Source organism: Panthera tigris, chromosome B3, assembly GCF_018350195.1.
Source record: "Panthera tigris isolate Pti1 chromosome B3, P.tigris_Pti1_mat1.1, whole genome shotgun sequence".
NCBI classification, from domain to species: domain Eukaryota; kingdom Metazoa; phylum Chordata; class Mammalia; order Carnivora; family Felidae; genus Panthera; species Panthera tigris.
Window position 1 is genome coordinate 59864684 of NC_056665.1, and position 19094 is coordinate 59883777.

The 19094-nt window shown below is 44.2% G+C and overlaps 2 protein-coding genes across 12 annotated transcripts in view; one reads left to right on the forward strand and one right to left on the reverse strand.

Annotated features, from left to right (window-relative positions):
• The window catches only part of CCNDBP1 (cyclin D1 binding protein 1), a 70291-nt gene that overhangs the window by 28905 nt on the left and 22292 nt on the right, over positions 1 to 19094 (reverse strand). For 3 of the 4 annotated variants that reach the window (XR_006218650.1, XR_006218649.1, XR_006218651.1), the window contains exons 12-13: positions 1728 to 1905; positions 1384 to 1427 (exon numbers count right to left, since the gene is read on the reverse strand). Coding sequence is in view for 1 of the 4 variants with exons in the window: in XM_042989034.1 (XP_042844968.1) it covers positions 1890 to 1905 (16 nt within the window). In the remaining 3 variants the exon portion in view is untranslated. Of the gene's footprint in view, positions 1 to 1383; positions 1428 to 1650; positions 1906 to 19094 lie in introns of those variants that run through there. The other variant, XM_042989034.1, reaches the window with a different exon arrangement.
• EPB42 (erythrocyte membrane protein band 4.2) overlaps positions 7613 to 19094 on the forward strand; it is a 22819-nt gene continuing 11337 nt past the window's right edge. For 2 of the 8 annotated variants that reach the window (XM_042989030.1, XM_042989029.1), the window contains exons 1-10: positions 7615 to 7916; positions 9267 to 9455; positions 10080 to 10313; positions 14458 to 14576; positions 15184 to 15345; positions 16412 to 16516; positions 17126 to 17303; positions 17689 to 17827; positions 18115 to 18218; positions 19008 to 19094. The exon at positions 19008 to 19094 is cut by the window's right edge and continues 156 nt beyond it. In XM_042989030.1, the coding sequence (XP_042844964.1) occupies positions 7907 to 7916; positions 9267 to 9455; positions 10080 to 10313; positions 14458 to 14576; positions 15184 to 15345; positions 16412 to 16516; positions 17126 to 17303; positions 17689 to 17827; positions 18115 to 18218; positions 19008 to 19094 (1327 nt within the window). In that variant the 5' untranslated portion in view covers positions 7615 to 7906. Of the gene's footprint in view, positions 7917 to 8662; positions 8770 to 9266; positions 9456 to 10079; positions 10314 to 14457; positions 14577 to 15183; positions 15346 to 16411; positions 16517 to 17125; positions 17304 to 17688; positions 17828 to 18114; positions 18219 to 19007 lie in introns of those variants that run through there. The other 6 variants (XM_042989025.1, XM_042989027.1, XM_042989032.1 and 3 more) reach the window with 6 other exon arrangements.

Here is a 19094-nt window from a genome sequence, read left to right on the forward strand (position 1 = left end):
GAAATGTCAGTGCTTAAAGTTGATTCTATTTTGCGGAGCTGAGCAGACTTCATGTGATTTCAGAAGCACTTAAAGGACAAATAGTTCTCCATCCTGGCCTGTCATAGAGGCTTACAACTCCCATCAGAGCATTCCTTTGAGCTAAGGCCTTCCTTGAATGTCAAGGTTGTCTTTCAACTATTCATTTAACATTTATTGAGTACCTATGTGTTGAATATTCTAGGCCCAAGGATAGAGCAGTAACAAGGCAAACAAGGCAAAGGATTTGAATAGATGTCTTTCCACAGACACTATACAAATGGCCAAAAAAAGCACATAAAAAGATGCTCAATATCACTATCATGAGAAAAATGCAAATCAAAACTACACTGAGATATTAAAAGTAGAAATACCACACAACCCAGTCTACTACTGGTTATTTAATCAAAGAAAATGAAAACACTAGTTCAAAAACATATGAACCCCTATGTTTGTTTGTTTAGTGAAATAAGTCATATAGAGAAAGATAAATTCTATGTGATTTCACTTATATGTGGAATCTAAGAACAAACAGACAAAAGAGACAGACCCACAGAAAACAGACTAATGGTTGCCAGAGGGAAGGGAGTGGAGAAGTGGGTAAAATGGGTGAAGGGGAGTGGGAGGTACAGGCTTCCAGTTATGGAATGAATAAGTCATGGGAATAAAAGGCACAGCATAGGGAATATAGTCAATGGTACTGTAATAGCGTCATATAGTGACAGATGGGTAACTACACTTGTGGTGAGCATAGCATAATGTGAAGACTTGTCTAATCCCTATGTTGCACACCCGAAACTAATGTGTGTCAACTTTTTATTTTTCAAAAAAACCCTCTACATTGAGATATTACATTACATCCATTAGGATGGCTATTTAAAAAAAACAAACAAACAGAAAATAACAAGTATTGGTGGGAATTGAGAAGTTTTTGGTAGGATTGTAAAATGATGCAACCACTTTGGAAAACAGTATGGCAGTTACTCAAAAAGTTTAAAATAGAACTACCATATGATCCAGCAATCCCATTTTGGGTATATTTTCAAAAGAATTGAATGCAGGGTCTCAAAGAGGTACTTGCACACCCATATCCACAGCACTATTCACAATAGCCAGGAGGAAGAAGCAACCCAAATGTCCATCATAGGATGAATGGATAATCAAAATTTGGTATATACATACAATGGAATATTCAGCCCTAAAAGGGAAGGGAATCCTGTCACATGCTACAACATGGATGAACCTTGAGGACATTATGTTAAGTGAAATAAGCCAGTCATAAAGGGATAAATACTGTATGATTCCACTTACATGAAGTATCTAAATTAGTCAAATTAATGATATAGAAAGTAGAATGATACTTACCAGAGCCTGAGGGGAGGGAGTATGAGGGAGTTCAAGTTTCAATTCTGCAAGATGAAAAGGTTTTGGAGATCTCTTTCGCAACAATGTAAACATACTTAACAATACTGAATTGTATACTTAAAAATGATTAAGATGATAAATTTTATGGTATGCGTTTTCTACCACAATAAAAAAAAATTTTAACCATCCTATACTGTTTCAACATTTACAACTTTATTAGATAAACAATAATAGCATCCATAACAATGTCAGCAGGAATAAAAATCTCCATTAAATGAGTGCCTAAAAACAAACAAGCAGAACTGGGTTTCAGTCTTTGTAAGCATTGGTCTATTTCCTATTACCTTTACTCCTGGAGTAGAGTCCTTCAGGGGTCCTGATTGAAAACCTGGGGTATTTATTGAAGCCCTTCATCCTGGTGGCCCTGGAACTCCAATTTATATCCTCCATCCCTGCGAGATTGCCAGAAGATCTGCTCAGATTCTCAGGCTGTCATCCACCAATTGTCACTCAGCAAATGTCCTAAAGGGAAAAGTGACACTCTGTCAGGCTTACCTCTCTGTGCTTCTCTTCTCCATGAGATCTTGATCCCTCAAATCCTTGATGCCTTGATGCCTTCAGGCAGATATGTGAAATATTTTATTCAGTTTTTCTGGTTATTATCAACAGGGGCTATAGTATCAAACTAGTTTGCTCTATCTAGAAGCAGAAATCCTTGAGAGGTATTAAAAGAAGCCTGAATAGAGAGAACTTCCTAGTGGTAGTTTGGATTATAGGCTAATAATGAAGTCGAATGTATGTATGGGACCTGAGCTGGACCTGACCTATGTTTGAGTCCAGTCTTTACCACAAACTGTGAAATCTTGGGAAATCAGATCCTGGGAGGCTCAGAGATAAACTTCTAGTGTGTGGACACCATGTTTACAGATAGATTGTAATGTGCATTTTTAGTCTCATTTTTGCTATTTTATCTCCATCTCTATTCATCTTTTGCATCATTTTAATATATGCTCTTCTTTTAAGGTTTATTTATTTATTCGAGAGAAAGAGAGAGGGAGAGAGCAGGGGAGGGGCAGAGAGAGATGGAGAGAAAGAATCCTAAGCAGCCTACATGCTGTCAGCACAGAACCTGCTTGGGATTCTTCCTCTCTCTCTGCCCCTTCCCAGCTTGTACTCTTTCTGTCTCTCAAAGTAAATAAATAAAGACTTTTTAAAAAAGTGTTTTAAAAGTCAGAGGTATAACTGACTGAGCCACCCAGGTACCCCAATATATGTTCTTTTTTTTAAGTAGGCTACATGGCCAACATGGGGGCTTAAACTCATGACCCTGAGATTGAGAGTCAGATGCTCCACCAGTTGAGACAGGCAAGTGCCCCTAAGTTCTTTTTTTTTTTTTTTAAGTAAGTTTCATGCCAATGTGGGGCTTGAACTCACGACTCTAAGATCAAGAGTCACATGTTCTACCAACTGAGCCAGTCAGGCACCACAATATATGCTTTTCTGAAACATCATGTTTCACTGTTAGTCATCTTAAATTCTTTCTGGAAGGAGGCAGTATGTTAATCGATTTACTCATTAATTCACTCATTAAAATAAATATGTTTACTCCCTGGACCTGTTTCCTCACCAATAAAACAGGAATAATGATCTCTTCCTTAGTTTACACAATTGAAGTTTCAGATCATATGAGATAATGTATGTAAAAATGCTTTGTAAAGCAATGTACCAGCATCATTAATTTATTTGAAAGTAGGAGTCCTGTTGAATATCTTTTCTTCCTTGCCCCCCGTGACCCAACCATTAGTGTGTCTTACCAATTTCATGTCCTGCATTTCTGTCAAATCAGTCCACCTCTATGTTCACCATCACTCCCCTGACCAGGCCACCATCATCTCTCACTTAAATCATTATGGCAGACTCTTACTGGTCCTCTCTTTTCCACTTTGGCCCCCAGCCAGCGTGGTATTTTATTTTTTAAATCCATTTTAAAAATACTTTTATTTATTTTTGAGAGAGAGAGAGAGACAGTGCAAGCAGGGGAGGGGCAGAAAGAGAGGGAGACAGAATCTTAAGCAGGGGCTTGAAATTGTGAACTGTGAGATAATGACTTGAGCTGAAGTCAGGAAGCTTAACTGACTGAGCCACCTAGGAGCCCCAGAGTGGTATTTTAAGAAATGCTAATGTGATTGTTACTCCATTGCTTAAAGTCCCATTTGTTAACTTCCCAGAACTCTGAGGATAAAATTCAAAATCCTTAACTCAACTCTGCAAAATTCAGCCCTTGCCTTACTTCTCATCACAGGCTTTGCTCCATCCAGTCCCTTGACCTTCCTTTGATTGTTCCTTCTCTTAGGGCTTTTGCATATGCTGTTCTCTTTCCTCCTATACCGTCCCACCCCTTGCCCCATTGCCTAGCTATCTTTCCTGTTTCCCGGCTTAAATTTGCTTTGTCAGGGAAACCTCCCTGGACCTCCACACCTAGGTCATAGAACTTGAAACTTTTCCATTATAGCAGTTATCACAATGGCAAGCAAATAATTAACAGTATAAGCACTTAATACTGTTTCCTTCTGCTGGAATATAAGCTCCTTGTTGGTAAGAACACATCTATCTAATTTATTACTGTATTTATTACCAGTTTCTATTACAGTTCCTGATGAACAATAGTGTTCAATAAATGTTTGTATCATGAATGAATAAATGAATCCTTCTTGGGTATACACTGGCCACTTTGTTTTTCTGCCAGAGGCTGGGAAGTTGAAAGGTGTGGATGTAGTGGGAAGCAGGACTGAACTTTCTGGTCACTCATGCCTCCATCTTCCTCGCATCTCCCATTCTCCTTTCCCCAGCTCAACCAAAACATAGCAATATGTCACAGGCTCCCCCAAAATGCCCCAACTGAAATACTGCCAGAAAGTGGGTGTTTGTGGAGTTCCCTGGGAATTGTATCAGGAGAGATTATCTCTATTAGTACCAAAAGTGAAACAAATCCAAAAAGGGATACCAGCCCATGACTCCCCCATTGCCCTCCCAGAGCCAGAGGACTCACTGTGGTGAAAACAGTCTTTCAGTCTGTCTTTTGGAAAGAAAACAGCCTTTTCTTTCTCTTGCAAGTTTTTGTTATTTTTCAAATAATTACAATACATTGTTGTGGTATAAAGATACTAAATGTGAGAAGTGAGATGATTCATATTCAGAAATACCAAATAAAAGCTGTGCTGTCTAGTTAACAATAGGTTTACAACCTATTGGAAATATGTATCACTCTTCGGCTGGCGCGCGCGCACGCACACACACACACACACACACACACACACACACACACTGGAGTCCCAAACCCTTAGATACCTGACTTCCTGGTTCTCCTTACTCTCTCCATTTCAGGAGCTTATTTTTCACGGGCTTTGCAATGAGCATGCGCCAAATAACTGAGGTCTCTGCATCACCTCAAGAAACGTACCTTTGCTCCCATTAAACTACTTTTTGCCTTACATGGGCATAGGCGACTTCCCGGTAAGGCTGTAACCTCTGTTGTACTCAGCCAATGAGGAATCAGGGGAGGGACTTGCATGGTAGGAGATAAATTGCCTGCTGTAACCACCCCTAGTGTGCCTGTCCATCAGACACCCCTCTTGCAAGAATGTTGATTAAAGCCTCCCTTCACTGTGCTCCGAGTCTCCTCTCCCTCCTTTGACTGGGTCAGTGGGCTTATTTCTTACACTAAAGGGTATACAGAAAGCCTTACACCCAGGCACTGAATTGCCCTACACCAAAGCAATAGCTTTCCAGAAATATTCTACATAAACACAAATTCATATATATTCTCCCCCCACACCATTTATGCAAAGCTAGTACACTATTCACACCTTGCTTTTTGCATTTAATGGTATAACTTGGAGATGGTTCCATATTAATTCATGTAGAGCCAGTTCATTCTTTTTCACATTTGCATGGTTGTCTATTGAATATAATTTATCTATCTAGTACCTTATTTATGGATGTTTATATAGTTTCTGATATCTTGCTATTGTAACTACCAGTACAATCAATATATTTCTATAAATTTCATTTTAAATGTTTGGTTATTTGCATTAGAATATGTAGAAGTGAAATAGCTGACTCAAAAATATAGACACTTAAGGTTTTGGTAGATATTACTTAATTTCCCTCTATAAAGCTGAATCAATTTACATTCTTACTAGGATTATAAGAGAATAACACTTTCCCACACCATCACTAACTCAGAAAGTTGTCAAACTATTTTATCTTTGCCAATCTGATAGGTGAAAGAAATGATATCCCAGGGTAGTTTTATTTTGCATTTATATCAAATAAGGGTGGACATATTTTTATGTATTTAAGAGAGACATTTGAATTTCCTTTTTTGTGAATGGTCCATCATATCCTTCACCCATTTTTCTATTGGTTTGTTGTTCTTGACTTATTGATTTGCAGATACCTTTTACATTAAGGAAAGTAACACTTTGTGGTACAAGTTTCAAACATTTCTCCCAGTTCATTGTTCTAACATTCTCCCAGTTCTCCCAGGTCATTGTTCATATATTCTAACTTCGTTTATATTAATTTTTTAAGTTTATTTATTTTGATAGAAAGAGAGCGAAGGGAGGAGGAACAGAGAGAGAGGGAAACAGAATTCCAAGCAGACTTTGCACTATCAGTGTGGAGCCTGACGCAGGGCTCGAACTCACAAACCATGAGATCATGATCTGAGCAGATGTTCAAACAAATGAGCCACCCAGGCTCTCCTAACTTTATGAGTTTTTCCAACTAACAAAATTATAAGGAATGAAATTTATCTATTTTTTCTTTATGGCTTCTGGGGTTTGTGTTATATTTTAAAAGGCATTCCCCAGGCTGACTTAAAAGTAAGTGTCTTATCTTTCCTTTCAGTACTTTTAGGAATTAATTTTTTACATTTAGAGTTTTGATTCATCTGGAATTCATTTTGGTATATGGTGCAAGGTAGGAAACCAACTTTATTTTGCAAGCTTTCTGTACCCAAACAAGTTACTAGTGAATCCTTATCTTCCCAATGATTCAAAGTGCCACATTTAGCTCATACTTAATGCATACATTTTGGATGATGTGCTTTCTCAAGTGAAGTGATGTCATACTATGTTGTAGTATCTAGGAATCCTGGTTATACTATATAAGGAGTTAGAAATGTAGCATGACCAGGCTTACTAGATATTAAAACACATCTTAGATGTTGTAATATAAAACATCTTTATATCTTTAGATCTTTTTAGATTATATTTTATATCTTTTAGAAACTTCCTTTTGAACCTTAGAATCAGCTTTTCCAGTTTCAGAGAAAAAACTTGTTAAAATTTTTATGGGGACTGCATTAAACTTAAGATTAGCATACTAAATTATCTTTTATAATAATTTTTTAGTAGATTCATGGTTTCCAGGTAAAAACCACTTCATCTTCAAATAATAAAAAATTTACCTCTTCATTTCTTGTGAAGAATCATTTTTTTTGGAGGAATAAGAAGGCAGAAGCTTCATTTTTTTTAACATAATAAGATTCCTCAAATGGGCAATGGTTCAAAGTTTTAAAAGTATAAAATTGTAAACAGGAGAAAAATCACCTTCCTATTCCATTGTCCAGCTCTCCTCCCCACGGGCAACCAATGCTCTTTGTAGTTTCTTTTATATCCTTCTATAGATATCCCATATGCATGCAGGCCAGTATTCTTGCCCCTGAGCGTGCTAACAGTCTTGGAGAAGCCCCAGCAAAAGCTGGGCTTTAGAAGACCAAAGAAGGCCAAAGAGGAGGTCCTCTCCTGTGTCTTGTCTCCTCAGTGACCAAACAAGTAGAAATAGAAAAAGATATAGGTCTTGAGTCCCAAGATAGTTTTCCATCTTCTCTGCTAGAGTCCCAGATCTGGTAGGCTTGGAAGAGCTGGGGCTCTGACTTCTACTTTTAGGATATTTGTTTTTCACCAACAAATTCTACCTCCTTATCTCCTTCACACAGATGATCTCCAGACATACAGGTTCTCTCTATTACCAAAATAGCCACAAACATCTAGCAACTTGAAGCCCATGATATGTTTAGGGCCTGAAATTTGGAGTTGAATGTGAGCCTTCTGTTTAGAGTCATCTCTTCCATAATCTTCTCTTGTTGTCCAGGTAATATCTCTGAGGGTCTCTTGAAACCACTGAAATGACAGGCTTAGAAGTTTCCTCTTGGCTTCTCTAGCTGGCTGATCTTCCTCCATTCCACCCACTGCTCCAGTCTGGCACAAGAGATAAAATGAAAAAGGGTAACTCCCAGCAGCTGGTCCAAGAGATACTAGTGGGGAGGGAGCAAGAGAAAAGAAATATGTGGGGGCCTCACAGGAGGAGTGGAAGAAAACTATACTATTTATAGATTCTTAAACCAATGAAAATACCTCCATCATTTTCTCTCGGGACAGATTCAGAGAGGAAGCACTGAGCAACAGTTCAAGACAGGCATTTCCTGTGGTCGAGTGGATAAGATCAGCCTGCAGCCATGGAACAGGGTGAGCCAAGCCATCTATCCATGGGGCTTACTTGACTCTCAGTAGCTCCTCCATCATAATGTGTTTTTATTACAATAAGTAGGATGGTGGTAGAGGTGATGGGGGGGGCTACAGTGGGTGGTAGTAGTGGGTGCTGTGGTGGTGGTGGCAGTGGTATGGCTATGGGTGGCAACATGGTAGCTCATTGGTGGTAAATCGTTGGTCATAGTTGTGATGACAATGATGGTGGCTAACATGGGTTAATGTTCTTACCCTTAACATGGATTTATGGCATCACAACATGATTATCCTCTGTAGGTTGTGATACATATGGAAGATAACCCTGGGAAAGCATGAGGGTGTCACAGCCTCAAAGCTAAGTGGGAGAGAGGTGCCTAAGATGGCTCAGTCGGTTAAGGTTCTGACTCTTGGTTTCGGCTCAGATCATGATCTCACTGTTCGTAAGTTTGAGCTCTGCATTGGGCTCTGCGCTAAGGTGCAGAGCCTGCTTAGGATTCTGCTCCCTCTTTCTCTGCCCCTCTCCTGCTCGCTCTCTATCTCTCTCTCTCAAAATAAATATAAAAGCATGAAAAAAAAAAGCTAAGTGACAGAGAAGGGGAGGTAGGAGTCAGGGAATCCAAATACAAGGGGCAGAGGCCAACATAAAGCAAGGGAACAGGTAGAACTACAGGATGCAGAAAGCTCAGGGGCCTCTGCATGTCTATTAGTATATTTACATGGCTCATTGTCAGATGAGAACTGCCTGATAGACTGTAATAATACTCTCAGGCCCCCTCCTTGGAGAGTTTTTCTGGGCTGCATGGTGCCATGGGTTTGGTGAGCCTTTAGGTGAAAGAGCCAAGTATGATCTCAGGTGAGTTGGTTCTACTGTCTGGGCCTCACTCTTCTCATTTATAAACAAGAGAATCAGCTCAGTGATTTCCAAACCAGCTCTAAAAATTATTTGTGTTTGAAGAAGAAAGGAGTAGGAACAAAATTCTGGGTTTTATTCATTGGTTTTGGATTGGGACCAGAAAAGGAGGTCAACAATGAGAGCAGGCATTGCTCTTTTAATAATAGTAATAGTCCCATTTAATGAGACTTCCTATGTGTCTTACACTGTGCTAAGTGTATTATATATGTATTACTTCATTTAATTCCCCCAACCCTGAAAGAGGGATGATTCCTTAGTCTAAGGAAGAGGAAAATGAGGCTCGGAGTGGTTAAATCACTTGCTTTAGGTGGCACAGTTAGTAGGTAAATTGAGCCAAGGATTTGAACCCCAGTTCATTTATGACTCCAGGGTCTCTGCTTTTGTCTCAACTTATGTCGTCACATTTACCTAGTCTCCATGACTTCTGTTTTCCACAGTAGCCCTGGGGATCAAGAACTGTGACTTCCAGGCAGCAAAAAACAATGAGGAGCACTACACCAAGGCCATCAGCTCCCAGCACCTCTTTGTGAGGAGAGGGAAGCCCTTCACCATCATCCTGCACTTTCAGGCTCCAGTCCACACATTTCTGTCTACTCTGAAGAAGGTAGCCCTCATTGCACAAACTGGTAAGTGGGGCAGACCTAGACCTTCTTGGTGGCAGGACTGGGGGGTTCTTCCTCCAGCATCTTCTCAGGGAACAAAGGCGCAAATGAGCCACACTGCCCTGAGTCTGAGGAAGTCCTGCCCACCTGGCAGAGCTGTTGTGAGGATGAGATAATGTGCCTAAAAAAATAGTGTTCTGATTCAGAAGCTGCTGAGCATCATTAACACTAAGGGGTTCCTTTTGGTTGCAAATATAATGATCAGTTTTCTATAAAACCCTGAATGAATCTAATCTAGGCTTATGATAACATTTAGTTGCTACTGTTTCTTGAATTTGTACTACATGTCAGACATTGGGCCAAGTACTTCACATGCAATATCTCATTAAGGCCTCACATTCACCTTACAAAGAAGGCACACTACTACACACATTTTATGCATTATGAACCTTTTCTAGATGTAGGTTCATGAGCACTGAGAACTTGTGCTCTCCCATCACCCTTTATTGCCTCCCATTACTGGATGGGCTGCTTTCATTCTCACCAAAAACCAATTTTCACCTGTTCCAACTTTGTGATACTTGAGTTTATTACTCTCAGTTGTGACCAAGAGGTCCAAATGACCAGTTCTTCTCTGTGTGACTGCAGGAGAGCAGCCTTCCAAGGCCAACAAGACCCAAGCCACATTCCCAATTTCCAGTATGGGGGACCGGAAGTGGTGGAGTGCAGTGGTGGAAGACAGAGATGCCCAATCCTGGAACATCTCTGTGACTACGCCCACAGATGCTATCATTGGCCATTACTCGCTCCTGCTGCAGGTCTTGGGCAAGAAGTCATTTCCCCTGGGCCGGTTCACAGTGCTCTTTAACCCTTGGGCTCGAGGTGAGTTTAGACCCAAACCAGCCTGGGCTGCACAGGGACTCAAGGCACAGGAGTTGGGGCACAGCTCTGGCAGGGAGTGACAGGCCCAGGCTCCAGTGGGCAGCTCCCTCTAAGGATAGCACCAACACACAATTACTGTGTCGTCTGCTTCCTGGATGAATGGCCTCTCAGACCCAGGGTCTGTTTTGGTGTCACCCTTGGCAGAAGCAGCCTGGGGCCTCCCACTGAAAGCAAAGTCTTATCTCACCACTAAACCCTGGTGCTGGGTCAGGTTATTTGACATAGGAGCTGAGATTCACTGAGATGACCCTAGAAGAGCTACTCTTTGTCATGACAGTACAGGGGCTAAGAACGGGAAAGTGGTTCAGGAATGGATACAACCTGAGTGATGGGCTTCACTGTCTCCTCTCTGGGCTCCCATAGTCTGTCTCCAGGGCAAATCCAGGTTTTGTGGGACCTGAGATTTATATAACTTCGTGGACCCCCTTTAAGAAAAACAATACAGGGGTGCCTGGGTGGCTCAGTCAGCTGGACATCAGACTTTGGGTTAGGTATAATGGATCTAATCTAGGCTTATGATAACATTTAGTTGCTACTATTTATTGAATTTGTACTACATGTCAGATATTGGGCCAAGTGCTTCACATGCAATATCTCATTAAAGCATCACATTCACCTTGCAAAGAAGGCACACTACTACACACACTTTATGCACTGTGAAACTTTTCTAGATGTAGGTTCATCAGCACTGAGAACTTGTGCTCTCCTATCACACGGTTCGTGAGTTCAAGCCCCGTGTAGGGCTCTGCCCTGACAGCTCAGAGCCTGGAGCCTTCCTTGGATTCTGTGTCTCTCTCACTCTCTCTACCCTTCCCCAACTTGTGCTCTCTCTCTCTCTCTCTCTCAAATCTAAATAAACATAAGAAAGAAGGAGGAGGAGGAGGAGAAAGAAGAAGAAGAAGAAGAAGAAGAAGAAGAAGAAGAAAGAAGGAGAAAGAAGAAGGAGAAGGAAGAAGGAGAAGGAAGAAGAAGAAGAAGAAGAAGAAGAAGAAGAAGAAGAAGAAGAAGAAGAAGAAGAGGAGGAGGAGGAGGAGGAGGAGGAGGAGGAGGAGGAAGAAGAAGTGGAAGAAGAAGGAGGAGACAGAGAAGGAGGAGGAGGAGGAGGAGGGGGAGGAGGGACTCCTGGGTGGCTCAGTTGGTTAAGCATCTTACTCTTGATTTCAGCTCAGGTCATGATCTTACAGTTCATGAGTTGGAGCCCTGCATCAGGCTCTGCACTGACAGCACGGAGCCTGCTTGGGACTCTCTCTCCCTCTCTCTCTGCCCCTCCCCTGCTCACTCTCTCTATCTCTCTCTCTCAAAAATAAATAAATGATTTTTTTTAAAAAAAGAAGAAAAGAAAAGAAAACTAATACAAAATATTGAATTGCTCAGGCCTAAAGGGGTCTGTGTTAGTGAGGGGCCCAAAGCTTCAGCTTCATCAGCTCCACGGTAAATCTGCCCTGTTTGGTTGTCTCTGCTTCTCTCCACGTGTAAGTTCTGTTCTTACTACAGGCTGCTGGGCCCTCTCCACATTGACTTGTCTAAATATATGACTAGAGCAACAAAAGGCTAGTGTTCCATAGGTCAGCAGACTAACGGTGGGCTTTCCTGAGATCAGGTGACCTTCTGCAACCCAACCAGTGGCCACCGCTGGCAAAGCTCAGCCTTGGCTATTGGGGTTATTTCACCTAAGAAAGATCATCAGACATGGTTGACATGCCCCAAACATGAGGAGGGCATCTCCTCTTCCTCCCCCTTCTGAAGGTTGAGTCTGTCTTTACTTTTTAAATCTGCCACCCACCACCTTAATCCTTGGGGCTCCCTGAATGGTTGTTTGGGGAAATGGAAAACATCTTTGATCAGCCTTCCTGTCCTCACTACCCCAGATGACAAGTGAAGAGCCTTTTCTTTTCACAAGTTTCACTGCCAGCCTGAGGGGCCGTCATTATAAGGCAGGGCTGGGAGACAAAAGGAAACAGGGAAGCAGAAGAAATCTTCCCAATTTTCTCCAGCCAGTTCCTGACTCCTTTTCTATGTGGCATCTGACCCCCAGTGGGCTCCCTCTCTCCATTTTTTTGCTAAGCATTCTCCAATACCCCTTCCTTAAGATAGTCCTGCCAATCCTCTGTTTAGGCTCTTTCCTGATCCAAGGGGGTGATCAGATAGAGCAACAGATGAGAACAAATGTCCATTTAGGTGCCCCATCCCCATGTGGGTGAATGTGGAATCAGGGCCCCTTCAGCTGAGGGAGGACCCATGGCCCTCAACATATTGGCAGAAAGACCCTCAAGCCATTTCCTTCCAAATTGAGGCTCCAGTACATCTGTCTCACTGACTCAGATCCCACATCCAGAGCTAGGCCCTGGCAGGTAGAACAAAGACAAAGCAAAGATAGTTCTGAGACAGTGCTCAGTTCAGTGGGAACTCATAGTCTTGACTCCATGCCAGGTTTCTTGCCTCTACACTTGGCTTGTAGGGACCTGCCTAGGGAAGTCCTTTCCATGTGAGTCCAAATGGAGATGTCTGTGTGGGCAGGAGTGAGTTATTGGCTCTGCTTACCTGGGAGGTGATTAAGAAATTTTCAGGTTATCTGGGACTCAGTCTCATCTTAGCATTCTTGGAGATGGGACTCTCCCAGATTCAAAGGGAAATTTTACATGCTATAATGAAAGTCCTTTTCGTAAGCAGGGAATTTTATAAAAGAGGGCTGCACCCCATCAGGGAAGGGGAAGGTGATGTTACCCATGCTCTGATAAGGTACCTCCCAGAGCCTTCAGAGTTTGGGGCCAAACACCTGTTTGAAGTGATTTCAGAGAGAGTACTCAAGATGGAGGGGCAGAAGTCAAGGGCTCCTTGAGCACATGGTTCTGTGATTTTAGGCCCCAAGTTTTCAGGGCTTCCTGAATTTAATATCCTATTCTTCTGTTTCTTTGAGTACCCTCATCCCAGCAGATGTCTGGGGGAATAGTCTGCAAAGACTTTTCTCTTGTTAGTCCCCAAGAACCAACCTAAGCACCCTATTTCCCCCACTCCCACCCAGCAACAGGTGCAGAGAGAGACACATGGCAAGCAGAGCACGTCCCCCTGCTGCTTCTGGCTTTCTAGAGTATCCTCCTTAAAGACCACCATCCTCCTCATGAACCCCAGCCCAGCCCATTGAGGAAGGCAGCAGGAGAGGCTTGAGAGACCATGGGAGTCTTAGACCCACTTGGATGCCACCAGGGTAGAAAGCCAATGCTCTGGCTTCTACTTTACCCAGCTCCACTATTCCCTCTGACCCTGTCTTACCAGATGCTCCTCTTTCTTTCTGCTCACCCCTGTCAACCTATGTTTGATTGTTTTTTTCTGAAGCACCATTTTTTAATTTAATTTATTTTCTTTTAAACATTTTATTTATTTTAAAGTTTGTTTATTTTAGAGAGAGAGACCACAAGCAGGGGATGGGGCAAGGAGAGAGGGGGACAGAGGACCCAAAATGGGCTCTGTGCTGATAGCAGAGAGCCCAATGTGGCGCTTGAACACATGAACTGTGAGATCATGACCTGAGCTGAAGTCAGACGCTTAACCGACTGAGACACCCAGGCGCCCCTGAACATTTTATTGTTGAGTAATCTCTACAACCAACATGGGGCTCAAACTCACAACCCGAGATCCAGAGTTGCATGCTCTACTGACTGAACCAGCCAGGTGCCCCTAAAACACTATTTTTTAAAATTGAACTTGTGAAAGAGACATAATAGGCACACTGGGAAGTTCTCTGAGCTGTTGCCAAATTATCTTAGGCCAAAAGCACTCTGGCTGCACATGTCTTCTGGGAACCAGTAGGCTTTTTAAGGTTGGCTTGTTACTATCTATCTGGCTGACCATGAAGGTCACCTTGGCTGACAAGGGACTCTGACCCCTTTCCCTACTCTGTACCAGAGAAGAGTCTGGGTTGCAGTAGAGTCAATGGAAAGAGGGAGTTCCTCCTCAGTCTTCATCAGGCCCGGAGCTGAAGGGAAGACCTACAGCCAAACCTGACTGGGCAAGGAGGGCAGAGGCCTGGATATGGAGGGCAGGCCTACCACCCCACAGAACCTCATCCCTGCCTGTTTTTCACCAGAGGATGCTGTGTTCCTGGAGAGGGAGTCTCAACGCACAGAGTATGTGTTGAACCAGAACGGCCTCATCTACTTGGGTACAGCTGACTGCATCCAGGAGGAGCCCTGGGACTTTGGCCAGGTACAGGGACCTCTGGGGAAGACAAGGGCCAGTGATAGCCACATAGCCTTGTTCAGGCCAGACAGAGCTGGCATGTCCAAAAGCCCTTAAGTCATGAGGCCTTTTCTTTTCTTTTTTCTTTTCTTTTCTTTTTTTTTTTTTTTTTTTTTTTTCTTTCTTTTCTTTTCTTTTCTCTTCTCTTCTCTTTTCCTTTCTTCTCTTTTCTTTCTTTCTTTATTTTTTTAAGGATTCAGTCCATAAGTTTATTTGCAAACATATCAAGTACGTTGAATTCAAGAGTTTGATCCAGTTTTCAAAGACTGCACCTCTTAAAAAGCTCCCTTTCACATCTGTTTAATGGATTAATTAAAACACCTGTATTCCTTAAGCAGTTAGTATCTTACTATAAAAAAAGATGAAGCAAATTCAGATCCCAAGTATACAGTCATTGGGGTACCTGGCTAGCTAAGTTGGTGGAGCATCTGACTCTTGATGCTGGGGTCATGAGTTCAAGCCCCATGTTGAGTGTGGAGCCCACTCGAAATAAACAAACAAACAAAAAGTACATAATCCTCATAATTAGTAACAGCCACTTGTTTTCCACTAAAAATGGCAAATTCGTCCCTGGGTTCTCTTCATAGTGGCTCTTACGGACCACAGAGGTTGGGAACCTTCAGATGCTCTGTCCCAACATAACGCTGTTGGAAGTTCTGTGAAAGGCACCCAGACCCAAGATGGAAGAAATGGTGGCACCACACCAAGTCCTCCTTTTTCACAACCTTGTTCCCTGGTGTGTCAATGAGTCTGTTTCTTTCGGCAGTTTCAGCCATGTGGTGCCTCTCTTTCCTTAGGGCCACGTCAGACCTTCCTCCACAGCTTCCAGAGTTAACTTCCTAAACACCACAGCAAATCAAACCTCTGTTAAATCCCCACTGTCTACAGGATAATAACTAAATTCCCTGGCTCGACACATTAAGGCCCTTCATAGCCAGTCCAGTACTTTTCTTTCCTCAAGAGCTAGCCATCCCATGCTCCAGCTTCTAGCCATCCCCTGAACAGACAGGTTGAATATGTCTGGAATACCTTTCCTCCTTTGTCACCCCCAGAAAATTCCTACCCATCTTTTCTTTTTTTTTCAATGTTTATTCATTTTTGAGAGAGACAGAGCATGAGTGGGGGAAGGGCAGAGAGTGAGGGAGACACAGAATCTGAAGAAGGCTCCATGCTCCGAGCTGTCAGCACAGAGCCCTACACGGGGCTCGAACTCATTAACTGTGAGATCATGACCCAAGCTGAAGTCGGACACTTAACCGACTGAGTCACCCAGGCACCCCCCACCCATCCTTTAACACTGTCTGGATGTTTTTCCCAGGCCCCAAAGGTAAGAGTGACTCTCTCTGCTGTGCCCTCTGCTCTGGGTTGGCATCTCTCCTAGAACCCAACCATGTTGCTGAGATTGTATTCTAAGTGCCTCTGTGTCCCTCCCTACTCCTAAACTGCAGGTTCCTCAAGAGCAAGAGCTGCCTTGGTATCCTCCCCACGTGGGGCAGTGCTGGCAGGAGCTGTAGGAGCACATTAAATGGAAAATGATAGAAATGAAACAATACAGCCCTGGTTGTCAAGGGCTCACACCCTATTGAGAAACTCAGACAACAGAAGAGGCAAAGGACCAGACTGCCCATACACACAGACCAGGGGGCACAATGGGAGGGAGGGAAAAGCCAGAACTCCCATGGGAGACAAGAAGGCATGGCAGGAAGGAGTGGAACCTGAGTCTGGAAGAAGGATGAGGTGATGGTGGGGGGTGAGTACCCAACCTGGAGGCCGTTTATCATGGTTTTGTGTGCTCCTTACAGTTTGAGGTGGATGTCATTGACCTCAGTCTGCACTTACTGAGCATGGACAAGCAGGTGGAGGAGTGGGGCAACCCCGTGCATGTGGCCCACATTTTGGGCGCCTCGGTGAGTGAGGTGGGAGGGAGAGGAGGCCAGCGTGGGGAGATGAGACAGGAGCTCTCTGCCAGAGCTGCCCATCTTTATAGCCCTGGAAATCTTCAAATCACAAATGGTCCCTTCCTCCCAGGTACTTTGGTGCTTCCCGCTGTTCCTAAATGTCCTTTCAGAGGAGTAATGAGTTTCCCATTTCCTCTTGTGCCTCTGGACTCCCCTCTGAAGAGGTGGAGAGGGATGAGGTCAAGCCGTGAGGAGGTGGAGGTGGAAGCTTGGGATAAGTGGGCCTTGACGTCCCAGGTGCAAACACCCTCAAAGGAACCAGGGCCAGGGCAAGTGAAGGAGCAGTGAAAGCAGCCCCCAGGGAGAGGCAGCGCTCTTGCTCTTCTTGTGATGTGAGGCTTGTTTGCCATGTGGTCTACAAGTCCCTGGCTTCCAGAGGACTTGATAAAGAGGAGAATTCTCCGGGCCCCACCCCTAGAGATTACAACCCAGTGGGTAGGGTGAAGCCCACGAATATCCAAGTGATTCTCATGCAGTTGGTCTAAGCCCTCTTTATTCACCCCCTGGAGGCTATTCTGTCTTGGGCCCCATGTATCATCCACACATTTCCACAAACAGCTGCATGCTTTCATGGAGAAGAGGGTCTTGCCCACCCCACAGACCCACACCATCCAGGAAGCGGCCTTGCTGAACAAGCGCCGGGGCAGTGTGCCCATCCTGCGGCAGTGGCTCACAGGCCAAGGGCGACCTGTGTACGACGGCCAGGCCTGGGTGTTCGCCGCAGTTGCTTGCACAGGTACAGAGCCAGCTTGCCTGCCACACCCCCCTTGGCTACTGTATGGAGCGTCTGCCCTGCCTCTTGGGTTGTCCTGCGGCTTTCTCCCTGAAACTTTCCCTGCCTTTGCCCCAGTAGAGCAAGCCCCGGTGCTCTGGTGAATATTCGGTAAGCTTGCCCTGGCTGTACACTCCGCCTGCTGTGTAAATTTTTTGCACCTCATTTCTCAGCCTTTATGCATCCTGTGCTGTGTCAGTGCTAACTTCCTGGTGCCTGTGTCCCTCCTCTTTCCACAATGTCAGGTGGCATTTAAGACAGTGCCTGCCCAGAGGAGACACTGAAAACACTAGCTATACATACCCAGGCCTCTCTGGCTCCCCCTGACTCTCTGGCCCCTTCCACGCAGTGCTGCGGTGCCTGGGAATCCCTGCTCGCGTCGTTACCACATTCGCCTCAGCCCAGGGAACTGGCGGACGCTTGTTTGTAGATGAGTACTACAATGAGGAGGGCCTTCAGAATGGAGAAGGCCAAAGAGGCAGAATCTGGTGAGAAGCTCAAAGAGGATGAAGTCTCAGACATGGAAGGGCTCCAAACCCACATGGTATAAGCCCCCCACACCCTGAGTGACCCTCGCACTGAGAGGAGGCCCTCAAGACTATTATACGTGGGACATGGATGGTCAGTTGTGCCATGCACCACCCCCCCCCCTTCGTGGGAGCATGGCAGCCACTTTTAGTGTCCTATGGCAATAATGACTCTGATTTCTAGAATATCTTCAGCTTTTCAGAACTACTTTTGTCCCCATTTGAATTATTCACTTTGATGCCTTCAGGATCTTCCAGACTTCCACAGAGTGCTGGATGACCCGGCCTGCTTTGCCTCAAGGTTATGATGGATGGCAGATTCTGCACCCAAATGCTCACAGTGGAGGTGGAGGTAAAGCCTGGGGGTAGGCCCCCATACCATCCTAGGCTGCACAAGCTGAAGGAGTCCGTGGGAGAGGAAATATGAGCAGCAGGAGGTCCCAAGAGGGTCTGCATCCCCTAAAACTGGATGAGTTTTAGGAAGGAATGATAGTGGCCAGCAGAATGCTGACCTGAAGCCAGTAGGCTGAAAGGAACAAAGGTGTTAGCTATTTAGGCCCGAGGCTGTGGGGAGACTAGCCCTACCTCAGAACAACTGGCAAGGAAGCAGAATCCCAATGAAGGGTAGAGGGTCTTAAGATAACTGGTAGATGTGCTGGGTTAGGGGCTTGTAGGTGAGATTTCTGAGGTTCTGGATATGGGTAAAGAGGGTATCAGGATAGGCTCAAGCTCAGAGAAGAAATCTTCAAGAGCCATAAAAGGATCACTCTTCCTTGCTCAGCAGCAGAATAGTAATAGAGCCTGGCACATAATAAGTGCTCAATAAAAGTGAACTATTCCTAACTATAGCCATAGTCGAGCTGGCTAAGCAACTCCTGTGTACTATAGTCCTCTGAGGTTCTACCTGTCCAGTTTCTGAGAGGGCTCCTGCCACAGGCCAGGACCAAAAAGGATCGTCACTACATAGTTGTGAATTTCACCTCTGCAATGCCCTTTCATAAACTCTGCCTAGTGCCTACCTCTGACCTTGATCTCGGGGAAGGGAAAATAGGACATAGGATGGGGACTAAGGTTATGCAGCTCTGGCTCAGGAGAGGTCTAGGTATGGTTCCTCTTGCTCACTGCCCTTTTCCTCCCTCAGTCCTCGAGTCCTGTGATCTGGTTCCTGTCAGAGCAGTCAAGGAGGGGATACTAGGACTGACACCTGCAGTATCAGACCTTTTTGCTT